Source organism: Merops nubicus, unplaced genomic scaffold (assembly GCF_000691845.1).
Source record: "Merops nubicus isolate BGI_N331 unplaced genomic scaffold, ASM69184v1 scaffold7362, whole genome shotgun sequence".
Taxonomy (NCBI): Eukaryota; Metazoa; Chordata; class Aves; order Coraciiformes; family Meropidae; genus Merops; species Merops nubicus.
In genome coordinates, this window is record NW_008592810.1 from 70552 (window position 1) to 89811 (window position 19260).

Below are 19260 nucleotides of genomic sequence, written 5' to 3' on the forward strand. Positions count from 1 at the left end.
CTTCATGACAAGTTACCACTTCTCTTTGTCACAGTTGCTCCATTGAGAAGGCACGATATAATAGAAAGGAAGGAAGAGATGAAAGCTATTCAGAAGATTCTTTAGCACCATTAAAAAACTGCCAAAAAAGAGCTTGGATAAGTTCATTCCTTAAGTACTATTCATTAAAGTAAAAGCAGGTTTATTCCAAATTCACCTGACTTTTGTGGCATAAAGAATATGCATGGTAGAAGTCTTCAAGTGAAGAAAGTAGAAAATGATAGCCCATTTTGGAAAAAACACTCTGAAATGAGTTACTGGCACCTAAGAAACAAGAAAGGGCAAAAGTGGCAACAAAGTCACCCTCCTTTCCCTTGGGTCTATACCCACTGCAAGCCATCAAGCCATATCTTCTGGACATTCACATAGCTAGCAGTCAATTATTTAAGCAGAAAGAATCAGAACTACCTTTCATATGAACATATGAAAAGACTGAGTTGAACCTGGATTGGTTTCAGAACATAATCTCATGTAATTTGCAATTATTGCAGCCTAAAGTAACACTCAGAGGACAAACCACTTGGCCATTTACACTTGCTGTATATTATTTATATACACACTATTGCAGTTACTTAATGTAACAGAAAAATAAACATATGCTAATTAGAAAGAAAAGAACATCTGTGTTGGTGTTTCAGCTGAACTGAATAAAAATATTTCAGAAAGCAAGCATTAGACAATTTTTATTCCATCAGACATATGGGAGAACTGAAATGGAAAAATGGGAATTAAATATCTGCACTAATGAGTAACAAAAAGGAAATCATGCAATTAGAATGCAAACTAATCCCTTAGTTAAAAATTCTCCTAACCAACATTGTAAACACTTGTTACCAAGGATAAAATGACTTAATCTTCTAGCAGTAACTGCAGTTTCAAACATAAACAAGGTTGTTACAGGTCCCAGGAGGCATTTTGCAATTCAGGATGCAGCTATTACAGTAGTGGGACAAATTTCTTCCCTGCACCGCCCAATAAAGTCAATACAGTTCAAAAAAACCAGACCCCAGTTTTTGAAATTAATAGTTCACCTCTTAGAAAAAAACAGTACTAGAAAAAAATAAAATCTAAACCATGGTGCCTCATTTTTCTTCTCGTTTAAATTATTTGCAGGTCATACTGAAGCAGTTAAGAAGGCTGCCACGTTGTGCTCTTCAGCACTACCCTCCAGCTGAGGTGTAATCACACCTTCACCATTTCAGCACAGAGCCATCCTGTGCAGCAGAGCACTTGTTTCACTATGAAAGAATGAAACAAATTATGAAACTGATGAAAAAAACAGTTTATAGGTTTTTCACCTTAGGAAATCTTATTTTTTAATTAATTTAAAACTGTATTATTAGGGAATGAAAGAATCTTGACTTTTCACTAAATTTTAGTTTAGTACCCTCATGTCAGAGTCCTCTGTGACTTCACTGAAAAAGTTAAATTGATACTGTCATTAGCACAGAAACTTATGGCTGAAAAATGAAAAAAAAAAAAAAACCAAACAGTTTTGCTAATATATGGCTTCTAACACTGGGTCTGCCACCTTCCACACCCACAGCTTGCCTGTTTCTGCCAACAGACACATTTGCAAGGACGCATCTATCTTGACTGAGGCTTTTTTTTTTTTCCAAGTATAGTTATCAACAGAACAACAAGCAGCAGCTATGCAGAACTCTCTCAGACACTCCAGGTGTTATTAAAGTCACCAATCCCTGCTTGTAACAAATGTGAATAATGCAGTGTAATAACCAGAGACGGTGTGTCACCAGCAGGCAGTAGATGCTGCTGCCAGAGACCACTGACATGCACTCTATCATTACTGCCTCCCTTGGATACCAGTAGGAAAGGAAAACAGCTGGGTAAAAGCAGTGGTGATCCACCTCTTGCCCCAGCAGCAATCTATATGTTTATTGGTCACAACAGTAAGTATTCTGTGGTTTAGTATCTCATTATTCTGTTAAGAGTTTATCATCTGGGGCATGAAAAAATTATGGTGATGGTAAAATACTAAAATTTCACCATAAGAAGAATACCCTGATAGAAGAAATGAATGGTATGCTTTGGATACATCTCTAACTACAGGTATAGGTAAGCTCATAGAGTTTATAACTTTTTCTCATTTTAAGTACAACCTTCAACCCAGAGCCCCATCAGGCTGTGAAATCCTGGGCCATATAAGCTCCAGGGAACATACTTGAATGAAGTTGGCTATAAAGGGGTTTACTTCAGAAGCTGAACACTTCTAAAGACATCTGTCAGTATCTAACACCTGCTTCAAATTCTCCTCAGTTTCATTGAGAAAGCCAATCCCTAACATTCACCAAGATAATTTAATTTTAATTTAGTTCAAATTTTCAAAAATTAATTGTCAGTGCTGATATCTTGAAAACAATCTTGGTAAAAGTACTCCCACCAGGCAGCTCTTAGCTAAAAAGAATACACAAGAGACTATGTTCACAGACTTTGAAATAAAGAGAGGTCTTAAGGTAACAGGAATTTTGAGTGTGCCTATGTGTTATGAAAACAAGAGGCAAAAGAGGAAAACCACTCAACCAAACAAAACTAAATCCAGTCCCTAAAAGAAAGACTACAGGTCAAGCCCTACACACTGAAGCACTGCTGAACAGAGATACTTATACAATCATCATTTTGATGGACCATACTATGTTGTAAAGGTATATATGCCAACTCATCTAAATACCTGGGAAATGATACAAGCATTCAAGGGAGTATTAGTTCTATATTTTTAAATACCCAAGTTGGGAGTATTTGAATTGTCAGTTAATTACACTGAATTTACATGATTCACTCATTCACCAACAAGAAGTACAACAAAAAGGAACTCCAAACAGCACTTCCTATCTCCACACAAAAACATTACCTATTAATGCCAAATGTGAAACATGGGTACACACTGGTATGGGTATCAAGCTATCATAAACCCCTACTTTCCCACTACACATTGAACTGTTAATCTTATTTTTTAATTATTTGCTGTATAAAAGAGGATGAAAACTCTTAGTATCTTCAAAGGGAAGGTATATACATCAATATGCTTTCATGCTATATGTGCGGTGTGTTTGCTTTTAAAGTACTTGAACAGGACTTATCACATGCTACAGAAATTTACAGTAATATACTTAAGGAATTAGCTAAGAAATTTCTACCTGGTTAGTGATCATCCCTGAGAAATCAAGGATGACTCGTGTCCTAGAGGTCCTAGAATACTGCAGAATGACAAATACAGTGCTCAAATTTAAAAAACAGTATTTTGAGAAAAGAAGGTTCCTTGGCCTTTTCTTCATCACCCACAAAACCAGTGGAACAAATTAGTAAAGAGTAAAACTGGGAGTATTCAGAAATATGTTAGCAATTAAAAATCAAAACCTGTAAGTACTGATTTGCCAGAGAAATCACAATAAATCAGTGGATTTTCCAACTTAATGGCACAACTGAGCTGATGTCTAGAGTCAAAGCAGTATGTTCCAATACCTCAACCCAGTTAAATCTTTTAACACAGTCTTCAAAAAAATTCAAGAACGAGTTTCATAAGCTTGGAGAAAATGTGGCACACATTAAAGATGAGTACATCACTGCTAGGAAAATACCTTACACCCTAAAAATTATATTCACATACTCTTGAAATTTTTTTTCCAAATTGGTAGAACATGAGAAGCATGTGCCAGGGCCTCGAGTGTACCACCAGGCTCTGCAAGCTCTTGCCCTACACTTGGGGTCTTACTTGCCTGTGGTGAAGGTCAGCTCTGCCACAGTCTTGATGTCCCACTGGGGTCCCCTTTGCCCTCATGGCTTGAGACCTGCATTTACACTCAGACCCTCTCCTTGGCTCCTTCCCAACCAACACTGTGGTGATGCTGTGCCTGTGCTGGCTCTGTACCTTCCTGATCCCAGCCTGGACTTCCCAGCTTGACCCCAGGGACCAGCCTCATCACCATGGATCTGTCTGGCTGCCACTGGGCCCTTGTCTGACCACATCTGCTTCCCCAGTCCTGCTCTTCTTGCTTGGACACTGTGGGACTGTGAGCCCTGTCAATAAGGACCGTCCCCGATGCCGTTCCCCTGGGGGCAGCCCACTCTTGCTGCTCCCTGGCAGCAGGTTCTGCAGACAGTCTACAGCCAATCAACACCAACTCAGAAGCTGTCACAGAGAACCCTGTTTGTGAAATAGGATAAACAGATCTTATTTCATTTATAAAGTAGATAATTTCTATTTATGAATAGCTGAAGCCTTTTGGGAAAAGCTGGCATCATCCACCAAAAGTCTACAGAGGTTTTGGCACAACATCTTTGTACATTCAAGCTGTTAACATGGACTCTACATAGATGAGAATGTACATAACTGTACACTGTAATTTTATTATATGTACATTAATAATAATTAGCATTTTATGTTCCTTGCCATACAGGTTGGACTATTGGTGGTTTGTGTTAAGACTTTTTTCCAAAGGCTACTGCAAAACATACCTGCTAGAAAATTATTGTATCCTTGCTAAAGGAAAACTAAACTAAAAGGGGATTACTTTAGGAGGCAAAAACCAACCCCGTAGCTTGGGAAGTATCACCTTCCTGAATAGTTCAAACATACAGAAATAATAACAAAAGCTCTCTTCTTTTTCAGAGCTAACTGGCAAAGTCTATCATTCTGTTCCAGCCAACTGACAGTTGCAGCAATAGTTGAAGACGGTTCTGAAGAACAAACTTTCAGACATCCCCAAGTGGAGAACATCTGCCCATACCTCATCCTGGGGAGCTTACAAACTTTTAGAAAGTGTCACAAAACAGCAGTGACCAACTAAAAGAACATAACAGCCCCCATGATGTCACCAATAAAGTCTTCCTCAACAAAGATATTAGCCAAAGAGAATCTGTATCTCTTTTAGAGAAAACTAACACTTTGCCATCAATAAATAAGATTTAGATAACACTTGTGTACAGCTCTTATCTACATTTGGAGATTTTAAAAGAGATGTTTGATACATGGCCAGGAAGGATAACCAAAGCCCTTAAATGAAGATTTTAATAGTAATGATGTTGCATAAAACTATTAATGTTTTCATTTTTTATTCTGATAGAAACATAAAAAAAACACTTAAGACATTTACATTTGCCACAGATATGTGCCCATAAAATCCATGGATACTAGAAGATAAAGAATCAAAACATGGGTCAAATACTTCAGTAGTACAAATGAAGGCAATTTCATGAAGCAAAGCAGAGATTTAACTTCATTAATGAGCTTGTTCCATGCATTTTAAGAGATGTTCAACTCACCTGATTGCCAACTAAAAGAAGATGTTCTCCCAGCAGGAAGTCTTTTAGCATATCTTCCATTACCATCATGTGCTAGAGAAAGAAAAATACAATTTTCACCCCTGTTTTTATTCTCTCAAGCTTATGCATTCTCTAATAACAGTAGTACAACAGGAAATTTCAGGATTTAGTGATAAAATTTTTTGAACTTTACACTTACAGCTATTTATTTCATAGCAAGTCTCTCAGCCAATAATAGTAGAGGCAATCTATCCAGTGACTAAAACAATGAAACAAACCCACTAACTCTCCTTTCATATTTCCTCTGCTCCAAGAGATTCTGGGTGTCTAATTTCCCTAAACATATTTAATTCTCCATAACCACTCCTAATGAATTTCCTTTTAGCCTAGTTGAAAGCTTGTCACCCAGAACGTAAGAAGTTTCATTAATATGTGCATGACAATTTTCCAGCAACTGTACTGGGAGGAAGCAAAAAGTATCCTGCTAGAACTTTACAGGAACCACAGGGAATAAAAGGCAGTTGACTTGAATCTGTAAATTATATAGATTTCTTTTCCAAAAGATTAAACACTAGGTCTAGCTTAATGACAAACACACTTTCCTATTCTAATCAAACTTTATTTTCAAGGAAAACAAAGACAGAAAAATGCAAGCTCAAGTCTTGAATTGTTTATTATGTCTTAGACATACATTTTTAACTTCTAAATTAGACTGCCTAATTGAAGTGCTTGAGGTACATTTTGCATATAAATAGTATGAGAAAAGATACACACACTGTACATCATTTAACCTTATCTTGCTCCTCATGATTAATTTGTTTAAAAGGATCAAAAGGATTTAAGGATAATGTGGCAATGCAGACTACTCACAGTAAAGTCGTGTATACTTCTCTACTGTATCCAGTAAAAATAGGTCATCTGTAAGCAGGTCAGACAACCTACTTAGAGAAATGCATGCCTGTCTTTAGATAAACATTTTTTTTTCACATTATCATCTAATCTCTAGTACTTGATCTAAAAAAAAAAAATAAATGAATAGCTTGCCTGTAATTTCTGAACACAGAAATGCTCAGTTTTTTAACTGTGTGAAAGATGTTTTAGGTTTCCAAATCTCTCCAGAACAGAGGATGGGGGTGGGGGGAAAACTCTTGTAAACACAGCTTAATACCACAAAATCCTAACCAGACATGTCAAAAGACTACTGAATATTCAATACTCAATCTAAGGAGAGGACTTCAAGGCAAATTACTGTATTTTCTGGCATGCATATACACTGGAAATTTATAACTGCTGAGAATAACTTTGACTAGATACAGCATAAATTCTAGGAAGTCAGATTTACCACACACACTGATTACATTTTATTTTATTGCTAAGGCATGAATACGTCCTTCTGATGACTTTTTTTTTTTATCCTAAATTGCACAAGTATGGGTACATTATATTTCCCCTGCGGAACTGCTTTCCCATAAGAGGTACTATATATTGAAATAATTATTTATTTTTGCACCAAGACCTAAATTAGCATTGTATTAGGATGCCTGCAGACACTTCAAACGAGTTACTTACACAGAGGACTTGTAAGCAGACACGTCAATATTATGTCAGCTTTACCAATCCATGTTCCTCAAAGCCTGGTGTGCAAGTGGCATTTGGCATATCACCTAAACATTATTTCTACTCCTGTGCCACTGGTGGGCAATCAGCAATGCTCCACAGCAATGCCAGTTTCCACTGGAGCATGAAACGTTTCAAGAACAAACACACAAAAGGCAAAAAACATGTATTTCATTACACTGTGCAGCCCTGCAAAGGGGTGAGGATATATTGTTTTCTGTTTCTCTTTATTTTTGCAGTTTTCAGATAATGGAGAGGAAGTATTCCACTGGACTCATAAATCAAATTTATTCTCCAGCAGGTTTATCTAAACAATCCTTACAGCACTTGAAAGGCTGAACTACAAACTAGCAATACAGAAAATCAGAGCAGAATTCATTCAGAAGCAGAAACAGCTATCTGGACTAGTATTTAGTTGCTGTTCCCTTCAGCATTCAATGCATAGCTACCAGGAACAGATACAGAGCAGTTCATTCTCTGCAGCATTTTTAACAGGCATTGCCTGAATAAAGCACATGCATAATATCTGTGCACAGGTTGTGTACAGTTTTCTGAAGCTATAAGCAAGAAGGTGGAAAAAGCAATGCAGCTCTAAGTCCTAACAAGATTCAGGAATTACTTTATCAAAATGGCAATAGACAACAAAATCTCACACGAAACATGAGTGGGAAGATGAAGAACACTGTTATTTGCTCCCCTTGCACAGCCTGTCATCACCTTCAGTAGGTGATACCCTTGTAGCACAGTCTTTCTGTGGAGAAATTGCAAGCAAGGGAGGAAAAAAAGAACAGGAAAGGAAAAGCAAGCAAACTCTCACCAGGTCCCTAAAAGAAAAATATTTCACAAGATCATGCTCTCAGTGTTGCCTTTCAGTTGCAAAACAGTCTAAAAGTAACTCAGAGGGTAATTCTCTTGCTACAGATACCCTTGTCTGGCAGTTTTGAGGCGTCCATACTAGATGAAGAAGAAAGCTACACAATACCTGCCTTTACAAATGAGGTGGGGGGGAAACAGAACCCCAAAAACTCCAGTCATCAAGCCCTTCCCTTTTCTTGGGTTCACTAATTACTCTTACTCTTCACTAATATTAGCTAATTAACATTAATGACACTAATAACTAATTAATAAGCTAAACTGGTTAAAATAATTAATAACCCATTAACTAAGGCCTAATTAACTAATTACACTTCACCTTTCCTTTTCAAACATGTAGTGTCAATTCTGATAAAAGGCAGGTGCAGCCTCATGTGATAAGCACACAAAACATGGTCTTAGGGTGGAATCGATAACCCAGCCCTAAAAATGGACCGGTCCAGCAGCAGCCAAAAAAAACCCAAACAAACCAAACCAAAACCCCCACTCAACACAACAGCTGATCATATAATTCTAAATAAAATTCTGATTCAGTTGCTGTTACTTCATAGTTTATAAACACTCAACAGTATTGTTACCATCTCTTCAAAAAGGGATGGCGAAGACACTTCTGAAACAAGCATTAAATCCTGTAAGAAAAATTTCAGGCTAAAGAAACTATTTCAGAAACACAGTCTTAAAATTCAATTAGTACATTATTTAATAGGCATGAGCATTCACATCAGTACACATGTAACAAACTTTTTGTACCTCAGAAGCCAGAGATTTGTACTTACTTGTGCATTTTCATAAAACAAAACATCAGGCACTTTCATTTTCTCAGCTGAGTTATACACTGGCATCGCCACAGCTCCGATCTTCAGAACCCCACTGGCCACTTCACCTAGACACGTTCCAGGGAACAAGCAAATGCATTACTTGCCACGTCCTCTGAGCTGACATGCACTCAATCCCCAACACTTACAAACTTTAACAAGGCTAGGGGTTGCAGTAAATGGTTTCTATCTCAAGGAAGAGAATGCTTGAAAGAGCATCCATTGAAAAGAGGTTGCATTGCCATGAATTTGGATGCTTTTTAATACTGCAAATAAGTCTATTGCAATAAATGATGAATGGATGAACTTATGGGATAAGGACCATTAAAATATCTAGAAATTGTGACCACTGCCTTAGTTTGATTTCACATTCTCCTTTTATTATTGGAGTATCACTCATATTAGGCTACAATACCCCAACCCCCAGGTTTTCCCACTCTCATTCTCCCTGTTCTCTCCTCGTCCCGCTGAGCGGTGCTGGGGATGGGCAAGCAGCCGTGTGGATGCCCAGCTGGGAGCTGGAGCCAACTCCCCACCACAGTATAAAGTCACTGTTCATTGTCCTTTTCAGCACTGCAGTTGTGCTCAGATGGGTTAATGTGAGAACACGGACATGTTTTACAGTTTGGTGAAAACTGGTTCAATTTGCACTCACTGAAATAACCTCCAACTACAGCTCTGAGAGAAAAACTACATTAGAAAAATTTCTTAGCTCAAAAGAACCAAAAATTCTGTTTGTGAGAAAATAACACCTAAATGCAAGCAATAAACACAGGAATAGATTTTTTTTTCTGCCACTAATTTCTTAAACAGGCATGGTGTAAAACTGAAAATAGCCTAATATATAGACAGATGCTTTTGGTTGTTCATCTCTTGAAAAATATTCCAGGGACGTGTCCAGATAAAAAAAATGGAATGGCAAGCAGGTATCATCATGCAACTGGCAAAACGTTAAATTATTTTATAGATGTAGTTTTTATATATACAAATACATAGATGGCTGCATATGTATGTGTGAATATGTGTGTATATATACACATATATGGCTGTACATAAATACTAGGCCATACATGACAGATCCACTTAATACATCTGTATTTCCATGTATATTTTTATATATATATATATATACACACAAACATAAAATTTATAAAACCAGAATCCATATTAATTAAAACCAAAGATAGGTCTTCGCAGTAGTAAACACAACATTAAAAGCAGAGAAGTCAAATACATCACAAAACTGAGACTAAACATACAGAAGAATGACAGCAAAGGTAACACTGCTCAAGTAAAGGAAAAATTTTAGTGAATGGAAAATAGCAAATTGCTCAAAGTGTGCTGCCTGACAGAAGACATGAGAAGATATACAGCTAGCATGGAGACCAGGGATCATGTAGGAATGAGAAAGCAGAAGGGAGAAAAATGGCAGAAGCAGAAATATAGATGCAGCCCCAAAGACTACTGCAAACGAGCACAAGTCATTTAGTCACAGATGAAGTAAAGAAACAAAGACCTGCTTGATAAAGGCAACATGTAACAATCACAGGAATTTAAAGAGAATAAAAAGAAGGGAAGCTAACAAAGAATTGTGCATCAGGATGAAAGCAAAACATAACCCAAGACTCTCACAAGAGTCTCAATGAGAAAAAGGTTGATTTTAACTGTGGAGAGAAACGAGAAATAGTAAAAAATAGAATAGAGAAATATTAAGATCAAACCAAGACTGTAACTGTACAGAAGAGTAGTTACCAGTGACTGAAAAAAAAAAAAAAAAGGCAAAGCTGTTCAAGAAAGCCTGAGGCCATGGATCTTACAGACTGGGAAAACACTTCAAGATGACAGAAGACAAAATTCCATGAGCTGGGAATACAGCAGACAATATAAAAATATCAACATATGGGGAGCAGCATTACATTCTGCTAAAACAAAATCAAAGGGATATAACTGGAGCAAATGTATATGCCCAGCTGTCTGAATAACATTCCCAAGGAGCAGGACAAAAGATGGCAGAAGCTTACATGTGTAATCCTTTTCCTCTAGTTTCTTCATGTCATCTGGACTTGTCTCAATACCAGAATCCTGAAGATTTTTATGTAAAGCTGATCTGGCAAGGTTTGGCAAAAACCTAAATGAAGAAAAATAATAGGGAGGTTGTATTTTAAGGAACATGTTTTTTATTTAAGTTTTCAGTATTTTCTGTAATCTAAAATCAGTATAAAGTCTACCTGGATCTCCAAACCCTGAATGTCTGTTCCTTTCACACTCAAACAGTTTTCAACATTTTCAGAAAAACAATTTGAGAGAAACAGAGCTTCTTCCATAGGCAAAAAATGACATTTGTGGCTGTGTGCTCACTTTAAAAGGCTTCAGTGTTATCGAATATTGCAACAGGGTTGTAATTTAGGATAGATTAGGACTGGAAATATGCAATCTCCTCATTCCACTGCCAGTAAGAGCTACAATAGAAACAATGTTTTTTTTCAGAAATAACTTTTCTGTTGACTTGGTTCCCTTGGACTCCAGGCTCCAAAGATAAAGAGTGAGCTCTAAATCGTGCAGAACAAGACCCTTTCAGTTTTCCAAAGATAATTACATTTTTCTGTCTTTTGGAAAAACTAACAAACAAATAAGTACATAAAAGAAAACCAACTGGATTTTTTTAACTTTTCAGCTTTTAGAACCGAAAACAAGCCTTCACCTAACAACCAGTCACAGTCGGCAATGTAAGTCCACTTCAAGTGTTCTGAGACAGTGAAATAATGCTGATAACGGTGACCTAATTTATATAATGCAGTGAAACATCTTTATGGAGGTGAGAAAAGTGTCCAAAGTAATTTCTACTTACCTCGTAAGTTTGAGAATACCACAGAAATACTTCTAAAGAAATCACAGCCTTTAAGGAGCAAGACAGCAATTGTACTACCTACTAATTTGCATTAAAAGCCATCTCACATGTTGGCAACTGACCAAGAAACTCTTGAACTTCCACCAAAAGCAGCACCCCCACCTGGAAAGGCAGGCTTTAGTAACAGCATGGTACAGGCTTTCATCTGGGTATCGCGACAGTCGACGGCAGATTCGCAACAGCTGTCGAGTAGATAAGGATGAGGCCAGTGACTGTGCCTGTCAAAAAACACAAGCTAGTTGAATTATTTGATCTCTGGGCCTGGATGTCAGGGATTGAAACCAAACAAGCCAAGAGAAAAGTAATCCAAAAGGAATTATTTCACCTTTTCTCATAATCCATCGGTACCTTCTGCCTCTTACAGGAGCTTGTGCTTTTAATCTGCATGCTTGTAGTTCTGTATTTGTTGCAGTAATTGGCTGCCATGGAAATCATGATGTCCTCAAAAGATCAGCCATATGATCTCACTTGATAAGCAGCAGGAAGAAAAAATGTGCTGAAAACCGAGTTTTATTCACTCTCTAAAACCTAACACTAAACAATATTAACGATAATAAGGGGATTAGCCACTGTAAAAGGATTAATGTCCTAAAATCTCATCTTTTCTTCACAAACTGAGTATGAGCTCCACATGTAATGCTCTGGCAAAAGGGTCTGGCAGGATTCTTGGACATACAAACAAGACAACACTGGGCAGCAGTAAGGAGATCGTATCACCTCTGCACACACCTTCTGGGAGGGCCTTTACTGGAACACTGTGTCCTTTTCTGCTGTCCATATGTTAAAATAAATGCTAAAAACTGGCCATGATTCAGCAAAGAGTTACAAAAAGGAGCCAACGCCTGGAAAGGCAGGCCTCAAATAAAGACAGCAAAATTTAACAAACAAAACCCCAAAACAAGAGCCTATGTATTTAAAGAGAGATCTAAAGATTGAGAAAGAAATCATTCTATAATTATATCTACCAGATGAAGGCATCTAACACAAATAGGTTCCTTATTTTAGCAGGAAACATACAACGAGTGTGATCTGATAAGTCACGCCATGTTTTGCCCAGGTCAAGTGAAATATTTTAATTAGGTAGTTCCAAAACATTTTGTTTTGGTTCATGTAGATGATTTCTAACTGCATTACAATTATCTTAACATATTATTCTGTTTCAGTTGGAAAAAAAGTCCTGAAATTTGTCATCCAAGATAGAGCAGAGCAATAGTTCATGAACTTCAGAGGGTTTTTATTCCCCTTTAATTGTTTTAAAGCATAAGAAATATCTTAGCACCAATTCTTTCCCCTGGAAAACTGCAGTTTTGACAAACATGTATTAATATCTAAATACACACACATCCCAACCAGCTCTATGTAATTGTACAAAACCTTTCTCAAATGCTGAGGAAGCAAAGGATAATACTTTTTTTGCATAGCTCTGAGCAATGAGCAAGACTTATTTAGATTGGGCTAACTGCAAAGATCACTACTCCTGTTCCTCCAGCTTCTACTGACAGAGGACTGTGAAGAGTCTTCTGAACCACCACAGCTTCCCACCCAGTACTACGGACACCGTGAGGTGAACAATGGCATTCCAAGTGCTATTGCAAGACCTCCTCAGCTGGGTGTGAAGCACAGGCAGGGGAGAGGGGTGAGTGCTGTAGCCTTGTTTGTTATCACTGCTCACTAGCCAGCACCCTTGCTGCCTTTGGAGACTATATTCTCTTTCTAAATGTATCTTAAACAGCTGAAAGGTTCCCAAGTAGAATATGTTTTGGCAGATCAGCAATACTCCTATGTCACAACCTATGGGACTACACTGATGAAGAATGGTAGTTGGGCATAGTAACTGAGGAGAAGTATTTCCTACATTGTGCAACCTTGATGAGCCTGCTCTCTAAGGACATGAGCATTTTAAAGTCTAAATTATATATAGCATCAGATCCTACACTGAAATAAATAAGCATAGAGACAAGACTACAGAGGAAAAGCTGTATCACATCTTCTGCAAATGGCAGATAAAGTTTTGGGAACAAAATTCTTTTTTTTTTAATTATTTATTTTATATTGAACAACTCTAAACTCAAAATTGGGTTAGTGACAATCTTTGTAATATATATCTATGAGGCATCTAATTCAACAGGATCTTGACTGTGGTCTCCAGGCCTGATTGTAAATCAAGCAAACAATTACACTCAGGCAGACACCGCTCACAGGCTGAACAGCCTACAGGTATTCTTCTACTGTTAACAAAATCCCTTTAAACAATGGTTCATATTTCAGGACAGTCTCTGGCAGAGGCTTGCTTACTTCAGCAGCTCTACAGCCTGACACACCTAGGGTACACACTGCAACTCTCCACACAGCTGTGCTATTCCCAGCACCTCTCATGTCACTGCTGACCTACAGGAATCCTCCTTCCATCCACACTGTGACTCACTCCTCATCCAACAGGAAAGACTTCATTTAGATATTTCATAATGCTACAGACAGCCACATGTTTGGGAAGGATTTCTGTAATGCTCTCCTCAGGCACAGCATGTCTCCAAATATGTCAGAATCAATACATTTATACATTAGGTTTAGGAAGCTAAATACACAATAACAACAACACTGTCCCAAAGGTGCACCTAAAAGTTAACCTTTTTACTTAACTTGTTTTAAGCTCAGAACAACATAATTGCCTCTCAGCTTCTTAAATAGTAATGCAGTAAAAACTATTACCCATGTTAAAAGCATGAAAGCTAAGGAGAACAGATTACATTTGCATACCACCTAAACTGATGGATTCCACTAAAAATGTTTTACCTTTTAGTTATATTAAAAACATCCAGTGCTTTAGTTGCCATGGCAATAATTCCTTTTTCTTTTCACCATGATTCAACTGTATCTCGTAAAGAATTTTGTGGTTCTGATGTCAGCAGAACTTATTTTTCTTGACAAGACTGCTTTAACAGAATAGCCTGTAGCAGTAACGCAGCCAGAAATTCTGGAGCTTTCCCTTTTCTGAGTCTTTGCTGTTGCCCATTGGCATTTTATAATGGCTAGGTAGTTCCCACTGCCCCAAAAGGCCCAATAATTTCAGCTATCAAAGTTCCAGTGAATAAAGTGAAATAAATGAAAAATATTTGGACCCACATTGTTTTATCTATACCTATTCAAAAGACACCTCAGACATGTTTCATTATGAAAGAGTTTCATTGTGAGCCATGTATGGAAACCCACCACCAATAAAGGTACTGTCCTGCCTGACTTCTCTGAGACTCACACCATTTTCTAAAAGCTTTACTTCTGCAGATTCTAAAAATATACATCATAAATCAAAAAAAGTGTATGTGCTGCAGTAATTGTCAGCAATAATCTTCTGGGGTGGTTTTCCAGTCAGGCAGCCTTTGAAATAACACTATAGCTTAGCTGCTTCGCCCAGCCTCTGTAAAAACAAACAGTCACAGTAGGAGAAAGTAAATTTAAAAAAAAAAAAAAGGCTCACCGTGGTGTCATTTGTCTCCCGAAGCTTGTGTGCTAATGCCAACAACTGCTCCACAGCAACACTGGGTACATTTGGAATCTGCTTGAAAGAAAAACAGTATTAATCTTACTGCAAGATATCCAAGTTCCATATACAGCTACACCCAGATGCAGTGAATATACAGTTGGTACAGTTGGGTTTGTGTCAGCCAAAAAGGCATAAGGTTTTCACAAAGGGCATTCTTCTATTACAGCATCATTTCATATCACAAGAGGAATGCTAATTTATATCAATACCATTAAAAGATAAGCAGGAACTGTGCTTTGATAAGTTATGAAGATGAAGAATCATTTATGCTCACTGAAATAGCAAAAATAACTGTTCAGTGAGTAATAGTCAATAAATGCCTAGTATAGCGAACGCACTCACCATTTCTTTAATAACTTCCATTTCTTCACTCTTGCTTAAAGAGTGAACATTATGAAAAAGAAACAGTGTCAGAAATTCGGGGCCCAGCCATTGCTGGGTACTACTGCCAATGACAGGAGGTTCTGCCAAGACCACTATTCTGAAAGAAGGATGGATAGGAAAGATAGACCTGCAAAAAAAAAAAAAAAAAGTTTAAAATTGCATTGCTTTGCTTAAGCAGTGAGTATCAAATTTAGTTTTTACAACAGATGAAAAAAGAGCATCAAATTACTGCGCTGAATCATATCACAGACTATTCAGTTCATTTGCAATGCAGCTTTATTTAAAAAAAACAAAGCCTGCAGAATGTGACTTGCAATTTTATAAATTTATAATTTGTTATGCTCAGAAGGATATGCAAGTCTCCTCATCTGCAACAGGACCTGCACACCTCAAGATGAATAAGGATCAGCAACTAAGCAACAATCTACTATGTTGCATGTCTGAAAGGGATGTGTTCCACTCGTCTGGCACACTTCTACACGTGCTACACCTAAAGCAAGATTTCGCAGGATTTCTCAAGCAAATCAGGGAAAGAACAAGATCTACTGGAGCTGCAGTAAAGAGTAACTACTTTTACTCAATTAGAGTGACAGAAAGGATGACACTGTAAAGATTGGCCTAGATACCATGGAAAACTGGATTTACTAACAGTTTAAGAACATTCCCCTTACTGATGCTCTCTGTGGCATTTGGAAAATCACCTAGACTCTCAGGGTGGGATTTACATGCCAAAATTTCTAATATTCCTGACAGTTCTACTTCAGAGACTGTTGTTACCGACACCTGAACCCCGGGATCTCTGCCACCCAACCTCTACTGTTGGGTACCATCAGCACACACAAGCTTCAATGTGAAGGATGCTGCAAATGGCGTTTATTGCGTCGCTGCAGTTCCTTATATATGCCCAGCCATGCCCACAAGGCCCCTCGTGGGCAGTCTGAGCTTTCCGTTACATCGCGAGATCTTCCGCACGCCGATCCCTGCCTAGGGCGGGCTCTGCTCACCACAACAAGAGACCAAACTAGTTACCTCACACTCAGCTCATTTTAAAGTCAGCATGGGTGGACAGGTCCCTCTCATGGCAGATAAAGACTTACAAGAACTTAAGACATGTCCTACTCGGTCCTTCAATCTACCCATCTTGCTCTGCGTTCTGCCTTTGATTCCGATGGCGGGAGAGAGTCCTTGAGGAAAACAGGTAAGCCTAGCTACTACCAGTAGTCTCTCCCTCTCGTACTCTTCCAGCACCCACACTCAGATCTTCAAAGACACTGGAAAGCAGATCTCTACTTGCTTTAATGTCTGTTTAACCACCATTTTGTCTAATCCCTTTCTGAACTTCTCCATCCTATCTGCCTCCACAGCTTCCCGTGGTAAGATATTCACTGCTCATAGCTGTAAAAGGTACTTTCATTATTATTTTTTAAATCTTTACAGAACTGACCTGATATCTTCAGTCAGTGTCCCCTAGTCCACACGGGAGGATCTAGTGACCAAACAATCTCCTAGACACCTGCCTATTTGATTCCACTGCAGATAGCGGGACCTTGCTGTGATCAACGCAAACTTACATATACAACTTTCAGATATGTATGTTAGACTAGCAGAAGTCTTTGGCATATTTGCCTCCTTCACATCTTTTGTCTCCTTTATCTATGTAATATTATCACCTCTTCAGACTAGGAATTCACTGGCACTCATCCATCAGCACAACTGCATGATCTCTAGAATCAGCAGAAATAAGACAGTAACAAGTTAGACACAAAAGCCAACCAAATTGTGCACGGCAGGCCTGTTTTCACCAGTTAATTTCACAGTACTCTTATTAAAATAGGAGGTGTTGATTTGGAAAAGGCAAGTGAAAATTTAGACAGTTTATATTACTAGATACACCAGTTATCATGTAATTTTCCATACAAGTTACTACATGGGACATCAGAATGCCTGGAGGCAAGTATTCCTCCTGGTTAAACTGAGGAGAGAAACGATGGCATAAGAAAATCTGAAGACAGACTATGACCATTAGACATAAACTAACAAATCCACTGCGTAGTTGGCTTATCTGTTTGTCACAACAACAAACCTGTGATACAACAGGGATTATAGCAAACAGTCTCTTCTATCAAAGCCAACACAGAGGGTGGCATCTGTTATTCTCAGCTGAAAGTCATAAGCCTAGAGGCTACTCCCTGATTGATAAAAATAGAAACAGATGTCTGAAAACATCACATGGAAGAGGAACCAATGGGAATATCATTGTCACTAGGCGTAAAAGAAGGTCACAGAACAGTAGCCAGCCTTATTGTAGAAGAAAACATCTCCTAGACAGGATATATACATGTACTTTCAGACCCATCTCCCCTCCTGCTACTAAGGAGAAAAACAACCCTCCTCCAGAAATTCAGAAAATTCGAAGGACCAGTTCTGGTCCTCCTGCAATACCACTAAAGAACACAAGAAGCAGTCAGCTTTCCTGGCAAAGGGAACACATCTCTCTTGTACCACCTTCACATCACTGCCTAACTTGAAGAGCATGGTAGGGACAGCCAGGGAGGGCATATATTTACTAAAAAAATAAATCCTTGAGATCTGGAGTTCTTTGGAGACAAAGGCCAAGTAAGTGTATCTTGCTAAAAACTTGACACTTTTCAAATTAAAGAGCCTCAGACAGTGGAAAGATTTGGTGTTAGTTGATTAATATGAAGAGTCTCTATCCTTCTCTCTATTAAATGTTTCCTGACAACACAGGTAACAGAGAACTCTTCTAATAATATGTGTCTCCTTCTTTTGGCATCAGTGTTTAATTCCAACCAAGGATTACTGCCACTGCTGTCAGTTCAGGGTGATTTTAGGAAAAGATTTTCTTGTTATTGACCCATGGTTCTGGGCAACTGAAGCTTAAGAAAAACAAAACAAACCAAAAACATAATGGCATTCCTAATGTCACCTTCCAAAACCAAACTATTTTTGGTCATCTCTTCCTGCAACATGATTTAATAAATGTCATTTTCTAACAAATTTTATGAGTTTGGAATTGTTATCATACTGGGACCCCAATGACCTGTTTTGTTTCCTTGACATTTTTCTTAAATTTCACCACAGTCTAAAATTAACAGTGAATCTGAAAATTCACTAAACTGGGGGACAAAAAACCTACACATATAGAAAAAAAGCAAAAGCTAGAAAACACAAGCAATTAAAGAATTTTATTGCTTTCTAAATTCACTCCTTGCCACCGTTTATATTGGTCTCATCTGGTGTGTGTTCCCTTTCAACTTAATCGCATGGAAAATAATCCACTGTCTGCAAAGCATTTAAACCACCCATGCATTATGACTGAGTTCTTTTAGCTTCTGAACAACCCTATTACATACCTCCTTCTAGACTTCCACAATATCTGCCTTTCTGCTCCCCACACCAAGGACTGACCATCTGTGTGTGTGTATGTGCGCGTGTGTTTGGGGTGAGATGTCCAGCCAAACAGGTTAAAATACTGCAACATAAGAACCAACACTTCACTGCCCCTCTTGTAAAGGCTGTGCACAACCTTCACAGAGTCCATTTCAGCAAAGTAATGGGGGATTACAGAAGAATTTCTATGCATAAATCTTGGATATGCAGAGTACTTGAACACACTTTCTCTTAGTCTCTGACCCTGTTCAGGAAAATGAATCATACAATCATTAAATGAATAAGGAATCAACAGCTATAATCTCCTCCTGTATAAAAGATTTTTAAGGACCATCTCCCACTTTCTCAAGGGCAGCTTTTTTCTTTTGCTTCTTTTCAAACAAACAAAAATA

The 19260-nt window shown here is 38.0% G+C and overlaps 1 protein-coding gene across 1 annotated transcript in view; it reads right to left on the minus strand.

The window, feature by feature from the left end:
* The window catches only part of VWA8 (von Willebrand factor A domain containing 8), an 89029-nt gene that overhangs the window by 22494 nt on the left and 47275 nt on the right, over nt 1–19260 (minus strand). The window contains exons 14-19 of the mRNA XM_008935256.1: nt 15416–15584; nt 15008–15085; nt 11635–11750; nt 10646–10752; nt 8586–8692; nt 5320–5391 (exon numbers count right to left, since the gene is read on the minus strand). Coding sequence (XP_008933504.1) covers nt 5320–5391; nt 8586–8692; nt 10646–10752; nt 11635–11750; nt 15008–15085; nt 15416–15584 — 649 coding nt within the window. The remainder of the gene's footprint in view (nt 1–5319; nt 5392–8585; nt 8693–10645; nt 10753–11634; nt 11751–15007; nt 15086–15415; nt 15585–19260) is intronic.